The sequence below is a fragment of the Grammomys surdaster genome, unplaced genomic scaffold, assembly GCF_004785775.1.
Source record: "Grammomys surdaster isolate TR1022 unplaced genomic scaffold, NIH_TR_1.0 216, whole genome shotgun sequence".
Classification (NCBI taxonomy): domain Eukaryota; kingdom Metazoa; phylum Chordata; class Mammalia; order Rodentia; family Muridae; genus Grammomys; species Grammomys surdaster.
In genome coordinates, this window is record NW_021604661.1 from 1626808 (window position 1) to 1642166 (window position 15359).

General features: G+C 45.8%; 1 protein-coding gene and 1 non-coding gene across 5 annotated transcripts; both read left to right on the plus strand.

The window, feature by feature from the left end:
* The first annotated feature begins 3723 nt into the window (after positions 1-3723).
* Positions 3724-11485, plus strand: Maged2 (MAGE family member D2). Of its 4 annotated transcripts, none has more exons than XM_028772647.1 (13): positions 3724-3838; positions 5331-5397; positions 5750-6241; positions 6866-7174; positions 7315-7378; positions 7621-7700; positions 8191-8285; positions 8660-8739; positions 8834-8876; positions 9200-9262; positions 10244-10358; positions 10723-11194; positions 11352-11485. In XM_028772647.1, the coding sequence occupies exons 2-12, from the start codon at positions 5353-5355 to the stop codon at positions 11185-11187; spliced, it is 1851 nt and encodes a 616-aa protein (XP_028628480.1). In that variant the 5' UTR covers positions 3724-3838; positions 5331-5352; the 3' UTR covers positions 11188-11194; positions 11352-11485. The 4 variants fall into 4 exon arrangements, with proteins under 4 accessions (XP_028628480.1, XP_028628482.1, XP_028628479.1 ...); XM_028772649.1 differs by lacking the exon at positions 3724-3838 and adding an exon at positions 3887-3911; XM_028772646.1 differs by lacking the exon at positions 3724-3838 and adding an exon at positions 4361-4452.
* On the plus strand, positions 9940-10067 carry LOC114625398. Its single transcript, XR_003712074.1, has one exon. It is a non-coding gene; the product is annotated as a small nucleolar RNA SNORA11 (small nucleolar RNA).
* Positions 11486-15359: the final 3874 nt, after the last annotated feature.

The following is a 15359-nucleotide window of genomic DNA, read 5'->3' on the forward strand; positions in this document are numbered from 1 at the left end:
CTCCAACTCCTCTCCCTCTCCTCCCTCTTCCTGTTCTCCTTCTCCCTATCCCTTTCTTCCCTCTTCCTCTCCTTCTCTTCTCCCTTTCCCTCTCCCTCTTCGTCTCCTCTCCTCCTCTCTCTTCCTGTCATTCTTTTTGCCACTCTTTCCAGCACTGTCTCTGAATTTCCCCAAATTCATAAACACTGGTTCTGTAGAGTTTAGAAGAACATTTTGTTAGGCAGGATTGTTGGTAGGGATATTCTGCATCTCCTCTTTCAGTTTCAGGGGTCTGTGATATCATTATCCCTGCATAAGTCCATTTCATCCTGGTGTTCTATGCTAAGCAATATTTAGCCAGGGTTTTTTATTTCCTTAATTGAAACATCTCAAGGTAATTCAGCTTTTCATGTCTTCCCTAAGCTGCTATGAGGGGCCTATGTAACCTCAGGTACTTTCTCTTTTCTTTTAAAACATTTTATTACACATTGTGTGTTTGTGTGCATGTGCCCGCTGACCATAATCTCATTTTTTGTTTTTGTTTGTTTTTCTTTCTGGTTGTCTATGGTTATTGCAAACAGGCCTAGGGCATAATGACTTAGGCTCTTCAGATTCTGTAAACTAATGTTGACGCTCAAGAGATCCTGCAGTTCATAAGAAGAAAACGGAAGACATTTTCTTTAGTTAATGGGTAAAGACTTTTGAACTATTTGGTTTTTCTCTTCAGATAAGGTTGCCTCTCTTTGCTGATGTCCAGGTCCTAAGATAAGGATATTTATGCCATTGTGTTAGGAAGGAAGTAAAAATGAGGAAGGGCATTGCCTTGCTGATGAACATGGATGGAGCTTACTTCATTAAATTCGATATTATGCAAGGTTCTACTTCTGTTCCTCCAGAGACCACAAGTGAGTCAACATGGAACTCTAAATGTTGGAAATCGTTAACAGAGCACATGGGAAGCAGTTCTGTGGGAAGAAGTTCCTAGGTGAGAGAAAGCATCTACTGGTAGTGAAGTGTGTTGTTTAACTGGTATATGGGCAACTATATATAATTTTCAGAAGAGAAAGGCTGGCAAATAGGGATATGTGTTTCTTGAAAATCTGCTCACTGTCATGAATACCGATATGACACTGAGAACTGCCAGGAAACTGGTGCACAGTGTGGAGTCCAAAATATAATGGTCGAATGAGACATACATATATCTCATTAAAAGAAATTCGGAGGTAGGCTGTCTGTTTGGCAAAGTTGTCAGGAATTAGGTTCTTTTCATTTACTGAGCTACTACCCTAAAGTATAACTAAAGTCTTCTTGGCCTTTATCCACTGTCAGAGCTTATGTGTCCTAAAAATTAGATGTCTTATTACGAAAAAAAGATGGAATAGATATTAGGTTACACTATTAGTAGCTGACTGCAAATGTCTGCACTGAAGCTATTCCTTCCAAAGTTCACCAGAGATTTACCTGTGAACATGCCAGACATATTTCTACACTTAAGTTTTCTCAGTGTCAGCAATATTTAACATTATAAGCACATTTCTTCCTGCCCCGCTCTGTCTCTCCCTCTTCCTTCTTCCTCTCCTCCTCTTCCCCTATATAGCCCAGACTAGCTAATTCTGCTCTCTTGGCTCCTAAATGCTGGAATTATCAGTGTATGCCACCATACCCAGCTATTAAAAAAATCAGCAGTATGTATGTTTTTTAAAGCAGTAATAGAAATCAAACCCAGAGCCTCATGCACACTAGGCAGTATGTTTGATATGCAGGATATCTGTTATGTGACCCAAATAAATGGGTTGCAATTCACAAGTTGAGAACCACTGCTTTAAAATATATAGCTTTCCCCGTTTTTCCTTTGGTCACTCCTTACAGTGTCTTTTCTTTTATTTCATCCATACATGTTGCTGGTTTCCAGGACTGATCCCTGAGTCTAGTAGTATCTTCCAATTTGGTGCTTTCCTTCCTCCTAGGTGCACTTTTCTTTGAACTAAAGACTCATTGATTAAGGGCCAGTTTCTAGATTGATACCCTCTACTCGGACCTTTTTCTTGATTCTTAGACATGCTTATCCAACTGTCAATATGACATTTCTACCTGGATGTACCACGGTGCAATGAATTCAATTCTATTTCCTTTTAACCCCATTATTCCGTGACTCAGTAAAAGGATCACTATCCGCACGTATCTGTTAAAGAAAGATGCCAATATTTGACTATGTCCCTCCTTCCAATCCATCCCTCCACAATCCAATTACTCATCAAGTCCTAGCAGTCCACCCCACCCCTGCCAATCTCCTCACTATCTTCCCTGCTAACACTCTAGGCCAAACCACAAGCACTGCTTGTTTGGATGACTACCAAGGTCATAGCTATGCTCTCTAGTTCCAAGAAGACACTTAATCCCCATACAACACCTAAGACCTTCTAAAACACACACCTACAACATCTATGCGGTGACCAGCTGTAGGGTGCTTTCATAGACCCTCAGGACCCTCAGGTTTGAGAACTTTATTTTCTTGGTATTGAAAGTTTGCCATAAGTTGGAAAGGATAGGAATTTGGGGAACCAGAATTGGAAGAAAATGAAAGACTACCCTAATGTGCTCAGCAAAGAGAGCCTAGGAGATAAGAAAGTGGTAGGGTGACATTACAAACTTGGGGGAAGTAAAAGGTCACAGAAAATGAAACAAATATATAAACCTGCCTTGACAATGTATGAAAATGTATGTGAATCGAATTGTCCACGGAGCATAGGGATTCGTTATCTTTCATTTGTTCAGTAAGGGGAAAGGTGACCTCATATAGCAGGCTCGTGACTATTTGTGTATAAGAAAGATCTTGAATTTTATTTCTATAACTGCCATGAATTATAGTTTCTAATAAGCTTTTTCTGGGTCTATCTGCATTCACATGCTCTATTGCTAATGATATTTTGTCTGCTCCCCTTTGTCTTTACATTTTATCGTGTTCTCTTGAAGACACCCAATTGTTTATGTGGATTTCTTAGGTAACAGAAGTGCTGTTTCAAACTAGTGAGAAGCATTAATGAGGGTGAATCTGTCAATGCCGTAACAAAAGTCATTACTTTGTACATTAACTTAAGCTGAAAATGGTAGTCTTTTTTAAATGCTTCGAATCAGTGAAGCATTATAAAACAACAAAACAGTCCAATATAGATACCAGGATGGTCCTTGTAGCATTGTTTGTAATAGTTCGAAAAAGGGGAAACAATCCAGAAAGTACTCGCAAGCTGAACTAAGTAAATAAATTATAGGACACCTATACCAGAAAACACTATACGTTACTAAGAAAAGCATACACTAAGGGAAAGAGGTGTGAATATATAACTTGAAAGAAGCAGTTACAGAACAGTAGTTAACTAGTATAGCCTGTGCAGAGAGAAAGCGCAAATAATCAGACTATGAATTAAAAAATATATAAGAATGTCTATCAAAATACTCAATATCATGAGTATTTCTGGGGAAGGAGATTAAAGATAGCTTTTCATTTTCGGTTACATATTTCTGCGTTTCTCTGTGTTTTACATGACAACACACCACTTTTGAAGTAAGAAAAATAACAATATAAAATAAATAATTTCAATGAATGAATCGTTTTCGTGGGGCAGTTTGGGTTGGAAGGGCTTCAGACCGAACCTGGTACAGAGGCATAAACATGGGCTTTGGCGTCAGACAGCATTGAGCAGGGCCCCATTGCCCCACCCCCGAGGAAGGGGGCGGGGGTAGGGGGCTGCGGAAAGGGGCTGGGCTGGGCTGGGCTGTCTGCAGCTCTAGTCCAGGAGGCTGAGACTTCGAGAGGGACTGAGGAGCAGGCACACGCATCCCAGACTCATTGGAAGACAAGGTGAGGGAACAAAATTGGGCTTTCCTGGTGAGCAGACAGTGGTCCTAACTACCTGAAACCTACAGCTGGCCAGGTGGGCAATTCTTATTTGACCACTGTAACTGGAGCAGAGGTGCTGCATTTAATGCGGTGTGGGAATGAGAACGACCAAGAAAGTAGTAAGCCGTATATGAACTGGACAGCAGAGACTGGCAGAGGTGGAGGAGAGAAAAGGGGGAACTGTGCATGTTTGGACGAGAAGGAAGAATATGGGGGAGTAAGAAGGGGAAGGCGAGATCCAGGGACGAGAATAGGGGATGCAGAAAAGGGTTAAGGGACACTGGGGAGGGGGTTTGCATAGGTAATACAGAGAAGGATGTAAGGAATGGGGAGAGATTTTTGTAGAGTAAATAGGAAATGCGATGGGAAATAGGGAGTCCGGAGTCAGGCAGAGGGAATAGGGAGGGGGGGAATAAGGAGTGTTGAGGGGGGAGGGGCAGACGGGCTGGGACGGAGGCCCCCTAGGGAGGCGGAAAGGGGCGGGACCACTTCCGGCCTTTAGTGGGGAGGGCAGTATCTGAGTTTCGGAGGGGCTTGGAGAGAGTGGACACACTCGGGAACTGTAGGAGGACGAGGTAAGTCATGGGCCCCAGCTTGGATGAGAGCCTGCTAGGGGTCGGCTCCACCCTCTGGGATCTGGAGAAAACCTGCCTTAAGAGCCAAATCTTTCCGAATCCATCCAGCTAGGAAGGGAGGGGACTGGACCCCGTTTGGCTGGGCCTAAGATGGAATCACTAGTTCAATCCTGAGTTGAGGAGGGGGTGTTACAGGGAAGGAGCCAAACCAATTTGGGTTTTACCGTTTGGAGGGGGGCGTGTTAGGATAAAGGGCGGGACCTGTAGGCTCTGTGAAATTGATAGGGTGGATGTGAGTAGGGGAGGGGCTAGGACCACCAGACACTGCGACAATTTGGAAGGAAGGCTTGTTGGGGAGGGGGCGGGGCTGAACAGCATTGCGGACCTGGAGAGGGGCGTGTGTAGGAGCTTGCTGCTGGACTGAGACTGTGGCCATTGCGCATGCGCTTCATGTATAGCTAGAAAGGGGCGTGTTGAGAAGGGCTCGCAGAGAGACAGGGCCAGCTGCTGAATGCGCATGTGCACGGTGGACTTCAAAGAACGGGTTTGTACTGGGAAAGCAGGCGGGGTTGAAAGGGCGCTGCAGAAGACGCGCATGCGCACTCTAAGCCTGCGGCTGGGGGGGGGGCCCCGGGAACCGGGGGCGGGGTCCTCAGAGCTGCCGCGCTGGCACATCTTCCTGGAGGAGGGGAGGGTGCGGCTGCAGAGAACTGAGACCTAGAGACAGAATTTCTGTATCTGAGCACCTACTGGTTGGGGCTCGGGGAGGGGCTGGGCTTTGGGGCCCTAAAGAAGGTGAGGCTCAGCTTCTAGGCAGAACAAGGGATACGACATTTAGCGGGCTCTCCACTTGACCCAGGCCTTCTCTTTGAACTCAGCTTTGCCAGGTGAACTTGAGACATGTCTGACACAAGCGAGAGTGGTGCAGATCCAGCTCGCGCTCAGGTAAGACCGATTTCCCCCCCTCTTTCTTGCTGCTTTGCCTTTCCAGCCCCTTTTGCTGCCCTAAATCCTTGGAGCTTCTCCTCCCATCCTTGTCATTCTCCACCCACTTCTTTGCCTGGGTGCATCCCCTCTCCCCAGTGGAGGGGAGGCCAGGAGGAAGGGAGAGAGGGTGGGCGGGCCCTTGTTCTGTCATTACTTTTTAACTGGGAAGCCTGTTTAGGCTGGGGTGGTCGGAGCACACCACAGCTAAGAGTCTTTACAGGTCAGAGAAGTGTAGCCTCCTAATTTTGGGACCATTTGCCTTGTTGAGGGTGGGAAGGAGGTCAGTGAACTTCCTTGCTTTCCCTTGCAGGGCAAAGCTTCAGAAAAGGACAGCGGCTCCGTGATGCAGGACCTGTTGACCGTGACCCAGAACTTGGAGGTCTCAGAGACACCAAAGGCTGAAAAGGCACCAGAGGTCTCAGAGGCTGCGAAGGCTCCAAAAGCCTCTGGGAACCCAAAGGCGACAGAGGTCTCAAAGGCCCCAGAGGCTTCTGAGGCAGCTGCCACCCAGGCCTCACCTACCACACAGCTGAGTGAGACCCAGGTTCTGGCAGCGGAAAACAAGAGTCCAGCAGCTGACACCAAGACACAGAAGGCTGACCTGCAGGCTATGACAGTGCCTGCAACCCAGACCAAAAAGGTCAGCTGTGTTACCGATTCGAAGGGCAATACAAAGGCTCCGGAGACTGAGGCTCCTGCCTCTCAGGCTGGGGCAGATGAACCAGAGCCTGAGGGTGCAGCTGTCCAGGTTCAGGAGAATCAGGATACTCGGCCCAAGGTCAAAGCCAAGAATACCCAAAAGGTAAGATCTCTGCCATAACCATCCTTGCTTCTCCATATTGATCTTGTTCATTTGTCTGCCAACACTAAAACGATTCCTGTGTTCATGAAAGATACAGGGAACACTAACAGCAGTGTGTCACAGTTCTTATATCCACAGAGTTCCCGGGCTGGGGAGATGAGGCAGGCATATACATAACTGCAGGCTGACTGGAATGCACTTTTTATATTTGCAGAGTAGCTGTACACTGTAGGTCTTGAGGTGGGCATATTCACATGTGTAGTCTCATATCTGAAAGTAACTCCCTATGGTGTCATTCTGTAGAGTAGGAAACTGATGTCCAGAAAGAGGACTGACTAGTCGATGGTACGAGAAGCAGAGTCGAGCGGACGTGGGAAGATGAAAAGCCTCAGGCCTTACTTCTGACTTGTTCCTGACCCACTCGGGGAGGAAATTCCCAACTGGTAGTCAGTGATAAGCCCATGACTCAGGATGGCTAGTGTCCAGTGAGGCAGAGTCTTACTACAACGGGGGGATGTATCCTAGAAGAGATGGGGTTGGGGGTGCTTTCTGGAAGAGACGGAGTTATGAGAAAGAACCACCTGCGCCACTTGCTGATATTGACTTTCCCCTCCTCTGATGCAGGGGAAACACCTGGATGGAGAAGAGGATGGCAACAGTGATCAGAGTCAGGCTTCAGAAGCCACAGGTGGTCGAAGGGTCTCAAAGGCCCTAATGGCCTCCATGGCTCGCAGAGCTTCAAGGGGACCCATAGCCTTTTGGGCCCGCAGGGCATCAAGGACTCGGTTGGCTGCCTGGGCTCGGAGAGCTTTGCTCTCCCTGAGGTCACCTAGAGCTCGGAGAGGCAAGGCCCGAAGAAGAGCTGCCAAGCTGCAGTCATCCCAGGAACCTGAGGCACCCCCACCCAGAGATGTGGCCCTTTTACAAGGAAGGGTACGAACTCCACCTTCTGCATCCCACCTTTTCATCTCCCCTTTTCCATTGCATTCCCTGATATCTTCTCTGTTGTGCTTTGGAGTTTTCTGTGGCTTGTTTTTTTGTTTTTGTCTTTTCACCATTTCTTTTTCTCCTAGGCAAATGATTTGGTGAAGTACCTGTTGGCTAAAGATCAGACAAAGATTCCCATCAGGCGCTCAGGTAGAGTCCTATAAACACTTTCCCTCTCCTGAGCTCTGCCTTCTCACGAGTGTGCTGGGGACAGCCTTCATTCGCCCGCTCCCGTCCCTTCTCTCAAAGTTCTCCCAACAGGGAGATCTCTATTGAAAAGCCCCCAACTTGGTTCTGCCACCATGGCATGGACAACAAAGGGTCCGTTGATTGGGCATCAGGGTTACCTGGTATCTCTACAGCACAGATGCTTACAACACTCTCATTTGCAGATATGCTGAAAGACATCATCAAAGAATATACTGATGTATACCCTGAAATCATTGAACGAGCAGGCTATTCCTTGGAGAAGGTGAAGGGGCATCCCTGGGGGATGGGCTCACCAGGGAAACTTTAAACAGAAGAAAGGCATATGGTCACCCTCCTGGAGGGAAGCAGAGACCTACTATATCCTTATCACTATGGAGATGAGCACATGATGACCTAGGAAGGGGGAGCCATTGACCACACAGCAAGTCAGTGGTGGAAACCCAGCTAGTAGGAAAGCTGTGCAGCTTAGTCCTGGTTTCTGTGTGCTGCTGGATACACCGTCTCATGCATTGCAGATGCTCACTCCTCTGTCTCCCTAAATTCTCACTGATTACAAAGATGCTATGGATAACCACCCTATGTTTGTTATGTGTGTAAATAGCACTTAACTATGTGCTTTATATACAAAAGTCCATTACTTTCTTACACACGTGCATAATACACGCGCAGAAAACCCTTAGCTATAAAAGAAACTACAGGATGTCCTGGAAGCTGAATTTTATGATTTTATAAGCTCTTCTTTCTATCCATAGGTATTTGGAATCCAATTGAAAGAAATTGACAAGAATGACCACTTGTATATTCTTCTCAGTACCTTAGAGCCAACTGATGCAGGCATACTGGGAACGTAAGCTGGGAAAGTGCTAGGGTGGGAAGGGGCTTCTGCTTCCATCCATCCCTCTCCATGATATATTAGAAGCTGAGGAAAGAGGGCCTAAATGCCCCTGTCCCTGCTCCCACACATGGCTGGATCCCTGTGGGTAGTAGTGGTGCTAGACGTGCCTGGATTGGCAGGCATTCTCCCATGTCCTAACCCTAGGTAGGAATAGCATTTTGGTGCATGGAGAGCTTGGCTTAAGAGTGAATGCTCTTTGCCTTGGGTCACAGGTGGATGGGACCATAGAGTAGGCTGAATTCTCTATCTGAGGGATCTAGGAGAGGGTGGCCTAGCAAGCTTCCAGACAGATGATGGCTCATGAACATAAACTTTCTTTACCTTAGGACCAAGGACTCACCTAAGCTGGGTCTCCTCATGGTGCTTCTTAGCATCATCTTCATGAATGGAAATCGGTCCAGTGAGGGTGAGTGGCTGGGCATGCAGTCGAATAGGTGGCTGTTGCCTGAATTCCAGATGCTCATTTTCTGTCCTTGTCTCCTTCTTGCCTCCTCTTGCAGCTGTCATCTGGGAGGTGCTGCGCAAGTTGGGGCTGCGCCCTGGGTATGATTGGGCTCTCTCAGCGCTTGCTGTCCGTGTTGTCTTTTGGCAAGAGAGGACAGTCCCAGGATTGCATCAGCCTGGTGGTCTGGTGGAGCTGGGGGGGATTCTGGGCTGGGTAGTGGGCCCAAGATTCTGACCCGTGTGGATGGGGAAATGGCTCTTGTCTCTGCTCACCCTCTCAACCATCTCTTGAGCTTCCACGGAGCTTTCTCTGTGCTGTAAATCTCATTTCTATCTTGGAATTAAATGCCTCTGCCAGCATCTAGGAAGTGTACCAGATCTGATTATATTTATTTGTTTATTTGAGCTTTCTATGTTCTCAGGATTCATCACTCACTCTTTGGAGATGTGAAGAAACTCATTACTGATGAGTTTGTGAAGCAGAAGTAAGTGCTTCTGTCTGCTGCTGGAGTCTACTTTGCATTTTGTCTGTTTTGATAATGGATGCGTCCCAAGCATCTGTTTGTGGTCTGAATGTGTGCATGTGCACAGTCATAGATTTCTGTTTCATATGTGGTTTTAGAACAACTCTGTGACGGATGGGTTATTAACAGCCTTGGACATATGTAGAAATAGTCTAAATGAAGTGAAAAGTCATTTGCTCTGAGTTACACAGGTAGCAAATAAACATTGTGTTTAGAACATGGTTCTTTTTACTCCACTAAGCAGTGCTTTATGAAAATAAATTTCTGTCAAGTGGTAGTGACACATGCCTTTAATCCTAGCACTTACTTGGCTGAGTCAGGCTGATCTCTGAATTCAAGGCTAGCCTGGTTTACAGAATGAGTTCCAGGACAGCCAAGGCTATACCACACACACAAAAAAACATTATCTCAAAAAAGCCAAAAAATTCCATCAAAATGGCCTTGACTGGTACCCTTAGGCAACCTAAGACAATGCTGGGTACTTGTACATTTGGGATGACATTTAACTACTGGTCATCCTGTTTTAGCCTCCTGAGAGCTGGAATTAAAGGTGTGTGTCATAATACCTTGACAGTTTTTTTTTTTTAAATGATGGATCTTTCCAGAGCCTGGTCAGTCCTCTTCCAAATCCTTGTAGTGTGGTGTGCTCAGAGCAGGGACAGTGAAAAGTGGCCTCTGTGTTTACAACACACCCAATAGGAATCTGGTACCATGTAACAAGGAGCGGAACACTCATGTCCTCCCTGTGAACCAGTGCCCCACATGTTTCTCCCAAGTTCTTCCATTGGCTTCTGGGCATGACCAATAGGATACGGTTCCATTTTGGGGAAGGTCTAAAGAATTTAGTTGGAAATGTATGCATCTACAGACTAACTCATCCATTCGTGAGTGGTCCACAACTGACCCTAGAAATAGACTTTGATTCTTTTTTTTTTTTTAAAGGTACCTGGACTACGCCAGAGTACCCAACAGCAATCCTCCTGAGTATGAGTTCTTCTGGGGCCTACGCTCTTACTATGAGACCAGCAAGATGAAAGTTCTCAAGTTTGCTTGTAAGGTAATTGGAGAGTCATTTGTACTTGGCATATGAAGGTCATGGGGTGCTCTGGGATGGGCATTCTATGTTCAGAGTGTCCTGAAGTACATATCTGGACATTTTAAAGCTTCTGAGGTATCAAACACTGTGACAAGCATGATACCTAGATCATTTAATCCTTATAACTAATACAACACTGTTGTACTGCCCATGTGAAAACAGCATGGAGCCAGCTAAGTGGTGAAGAAGGGTTGGAATGGTTGGTGCAAGATTACTTGTAGTGCTAACTGTATTGTTACATGACATGCAGTGTGTAGTATGGCCTTACAAACAGTAGGTGCTAAATTCTCTGTGAACCTTCTAAGGGTCATTATTTCCATTTCAGGTGCAAAAGAAGGATCCCAAGGAATGGGCAGCTCAGTACCGAGAGGCAATGGAAGCAGATTTGAAGGCTGCGGCAGAGGCTGCTGCCGAAGCCAAGGCGAGGGCTGAGATTCGAGCTCAGATGGGCATTGGGCTTGGCTCTGAGAATGCTGCTGGGCCCTGCAACTGGGACGAAGCTGATATTGGACCCTGGGCAAAGGCCCGGATCCAGGCAGGAGCTGAAACTAAAGCCAAAGCCCAAGGAAGTGGTGGTGCCAGTGGCAGCGCTGGTACCGGTGCCAGTACCAGTACCAGTGTTGGTGCCAGTGGCAGTGCCAGCGCTGGTGCCAGCGCTGGTGCCAGTGGTGGCTTCAGTAACAACTCCAGCCTGACTGCCAGTCTCACATTTGGGCTCTTCGCTGGCCTTAGTGGAGCTGGGGCCAGTACCAGCAGCAGCTCTGGTGCCTGTGGTTTCTCCTACAAGTGAGATACAGGTATCTGTCATGGTGGCAATGAGGTGGCTGGTGCTCATGGGGGTGGGACGGGGAGCTAACTCCTGGGTTGGAGCATGTACAAAGACACTGCTGTGGTTTTACTGTGTCCCGTTTGCTAGATACCAACAGACTGACTTTCCTTTACTTGTATTTGCAGATTGCTAATAATCACAGCGTCTTCTTCTCAAGCCAGGGTGCACTCTCAAAAACTTACTCAATGCAGTGCTCCAGGCAGCCACTATCAATCAATTGAAGTCGACACTCTATATTAAATCTATTTCCCATTTCTGAGTTTATTGCCTTTTTTTGGTAGGCTATCACATTTTAAAAACAATTGTCAATGTTTCCATCTGCTTGGTTAGATTCCTGAGAATGAGAATGTGTACATCTCACTGGAGTAGGTCAGGCATTGCTGTCCTTAATGGTAGGTAGGCTTTCTGTGTGGGAGAGTCATGGGTATTGTAGTGTCAGAAGACACTATTTCAAAGAAAGAAAGAAAGAAAGAAAGAAAGAAAGAAAGAAAGAGACAGAAAGAAAGAAAGAAAGAAAGAAAGAAAGAAAGAAAGAAAGAAAGAAAGGAAGAAAGAAAGAAAGAAGGAAGAAGGAGCCTGACTCTCCTTTTGAAAAATGTGGGCAAAAGATGCAAAGAAAGTTGAGTGGTTGGAGAGACCAAAACAAAAGAAACATCTTATGGCAGAAGAGTGTGGTCTAGCTGGGTAGAAGCCAGTGGACAGGGGACTCTGGGAAGAATCCTACACCATCTCTAATCCGTATGGTAACAGAGTCCCAGTTTCTGAGAAAGTCTTGTGGGCAATGAGGCCCTTGTAATGGCCACCCCTTCTACTCTATATGCAATGAAAGCAACATTTATTGCTTAGGAAATATTATTGAAGAAAAAAACAACAAAAACTCCAGTCAGAAAGGAATGACATAACTATGGTCATCGATTCAGACCTACTTTCATTCTCGGGGATGTCTTCACTGCAAGCAGGTCCTTCCATTTGGGGTCATGGTCTCATCTGGAAACTGAGTGGTCCCTATGATAGGCAGATAGAGTCAGTTTTGGCCTCCTAGGAAGTCAGCAGGTACTGTGTCAAAGGTTACCTCATTGCCAGGTGACGCCTCTGTGCAAATGTGGACTAAGAGCTAGTGGAGGGTACTGAAGAACTCAGGGACTGCGGACCTAGTGTAAAACTGGAGTTTAAAGTGATTGATAAAGTTAAGAGTCAATCAGTCATGAAGAACTCTGCACTTGCTGTGTGGCCTCCATAGGTCTCTGGGTTTGTGGGGTTCCTCACTTCTTGGGAAATTTAGGCATTAGTGCTTTTCCAAGTGTCAGGTCTTGAAGGCAAGTGGGGCAGGGAGAAAGAAATAATTCCTGACAAGTGGGGTTGCACCATGGCATACAAACTAATGGAAGACCTTGTTTCTGCTACCTTCACCAGTCTGAATGCCATCACTGTAACAAATAGACAGTGCAGTTTCCAGTTCTTCCTTTAGGCTACCATTAGTTAAATCCAAATAATTCTATATCATATTATATAGCTTCTTGTCTAGGAATAGGAAGAGCCCTTTGAACAGTTTCACCCTCTAAAACACCTGTAGATATTTTTGTTCAAATTGTTCTCTTCATTTGAGATCTATTTTCCATAAGTGGACTGTAATTGCACAATATAGTTATACTTTATGCATAAAGAAAAAGTAAGCATGGCTGCAATCCCAGCTACTTAGGAGACTGGGGTTGGAGAACTTTTCAGTTCAAGGAATGTCTGGTTTACAGCGTGAGTTCACAGCCAGCCTGGGCAAAGTACTGAGAACCCATCTTAAAACAATAAGCAAAAAGAGCAGAGACTGTACCTCGGTGTAAGAGTGCTTGCCTACCACGCAAAAGGCTCTTGGTTCAATCCCCATCATGACATATTACAATTGTATACAGATCACACCACTTTTTAAAATCCAGCACAAGGTTAATAATGACTAGATAAAATGTTTTAAGGTAAAGGTTAAGTGTGAAAGACAACCCATATGGAAATTATACGTGACAATTATTATTGTACTGGGGGCAATTTGTACACTAGTTCATTGAGCCAGTACTGAGTTGTCTGAGAAAAGTTGTCGATGAGTTAATAGGCCATAAATATTCCCACACAGCCAGTTCTGACAGAGCTGTTCACTTACTACTCTTTAAAATATCTGCTGACAAAGCAGTTAGAACTGGTACATAATGTGTGCCTTTGAAGTATTTTACTCCAATGGTGCTCATCACTTTCAGATCTCCAAATTTTCTCACCATTTTTTGGCCCTCTAGCCTGACTCAATTAGCATAGATTAAGGCTTCTTACCAGGTTGCTTTCTGTTCACTTTGTGTTTTTGAGACAGTCTTAAATAGTCCAGGCTGGCCTCAAACACTTCTATATAGCTTAGACTGGCCTTAAATTGCTAATACGTCTACCTCTGACACCCTCCAAAATTCTGGGAAAACAGGGTACTTTCCAAATAAGGCAATCAAACAGATGCAGGACCCCACCCCAGAATGATTGCTCTTCCCTGTGTCCCGGCAGGGTCACATCTAAACTGGGCTGTAGCAGCTCAACCTCCAGATCTTTTTTTTTTTTTTTTTTTTACCAAAATTCATCTACAAATCATGTTCCTAGCTTCTTTTCTCCTGGAAGCTGGTTATCAGGCGTTCTGAAGTAGGGCCTAGGGGTGAGCTAAGCAATGCAATGCAATGGACAGGTAGGTGTTACAGAGAGCATGAGCCTCCTGTAACTTGATAGTAAATACTGCCTATATGCACAGTCACTTGGGGGTTCCCTCATTAGGCATTTGAAATTGGTTAGGTCATTTTCAAGTTGCATTCAAATAGAAGCTGTTTCTCAAAAGACATATGATGGAAAGAGCATGAACTGTAGGAGCCTAGAGAAGCAGGACATCTGTTCTCCTGTGTACAGGGTGTTATTAATCAAAGGTGGCATGTTCTAGCTACATCTGCACAAATACACGCAGGCATAGATTTGTGTAATAGATATGAGTCAGCAGCCAATGTGCACTGGCAGAAGAAACCCTTGTCTGGAACTGGAAGGGAAAGACTAATTTCATTAGCTTTATTACAGGGTGCCCTCAGATACGTCCCTGCCCATCTCTGGCTTCATACCCTGCCTGCAGAATGCAAACAGCATCCACTTGCTGGGCTTTGAGAACTACAGCAAGAAAGCTGGGTGGTCCCTATGATAGGCAGGTCGAGTCAGCTTTGGCATTCTAGGAAGGAAGTCAGCAGGTACTGTGTCAAAGGTTACCTCATTGCCAGGTGACACCTCTGTGCAAATGTGGACTAAGTGAGTGGAGAGTACCAAAAACCACTCCCCGATACACAGAAGGGGCTGAGAGAACTGTACAAATGTACAAAAGTGAGAAATGTACAAATGAGAATAATGAGCCTTTGAAACTAGGGGCTATGGAGAGAGCCCAGTAGATAAAGTTGTTTGCTGTCTAAGTATGAGATCTGCACTTAGGCTCCTGCCCCTAGCAGAAAAACTGTTTCGAGACAATCACACATAGGATGAAGGTGATATTTTCTTGCCAGTGACAGAAAAAAGCCTAACGGGTATGATGACCCACCGGTAATCCAAGCGGTTGTCACAGAGGATCCTCCGGGCATGCTGGCTAGCTAACTGAAACAGTGAGCTTTGCGTTCAGCAGGAGACCCTGGAGGTGTCCTCGGACTTGATTCTCAGTTCTCCCATTCTATAGAGCAGAGAAGGGAGCCCCATTGAGCATCAATCAGCCCTTGTTCATGTCAGGTGATCACTCCCTCACAAAGTTATACCCTGGCTTAGTTAGTGTTGATATTGCTGTGAAGAGATGCCATGACTACAGCAATGAGTATAAAGGACAACTTTTAACTGGGGCGGGGTTACAGTTTCAGAGGTTTAGTCCATCATCACCATGGCAGGAAGCATGGTGGGGTGGCAGGCAGACATGGTGCTGGAGAACGAGCTGAGAGTTCTACATCTTGAGGGAAGGCAGCAAAGCCCCTCCCCACCAGTGACACACCTCCCCCAGGAAGGCCACACTTCTTCCAACTAGCCCTCAACTCCTAATAGATCACCTTCTATGGGCCAAGCACTGAAAAATATGAGTCTATGAGAGGTCATTCTTACTGAAA

Bases quoted from the DNA above. Each gene is read 5' to 3' on its own strand.
- Maged2 (XM_028772647.1), top strand. From the start codon at position 5,353: ATGTCTGACACAAGCGAGAGTGGTGCAGATCCAGCTCGCGCTCAG. The intron at 8,877-9,199 runs GTATGATTGGGC...CTATGTTCTCAG, and splicing joins AAGTTGGGGCTGCGCCCTGG to GATTCATCACTCACTCTTTG. The intron at 10,359-10,722 runs GTAATTGGAGAG...TTTCCATTTCAG, and splicing joins TTCTCAAGTTTGCTTGTAAG to GTGCAAAAGAAGGATCCCAA.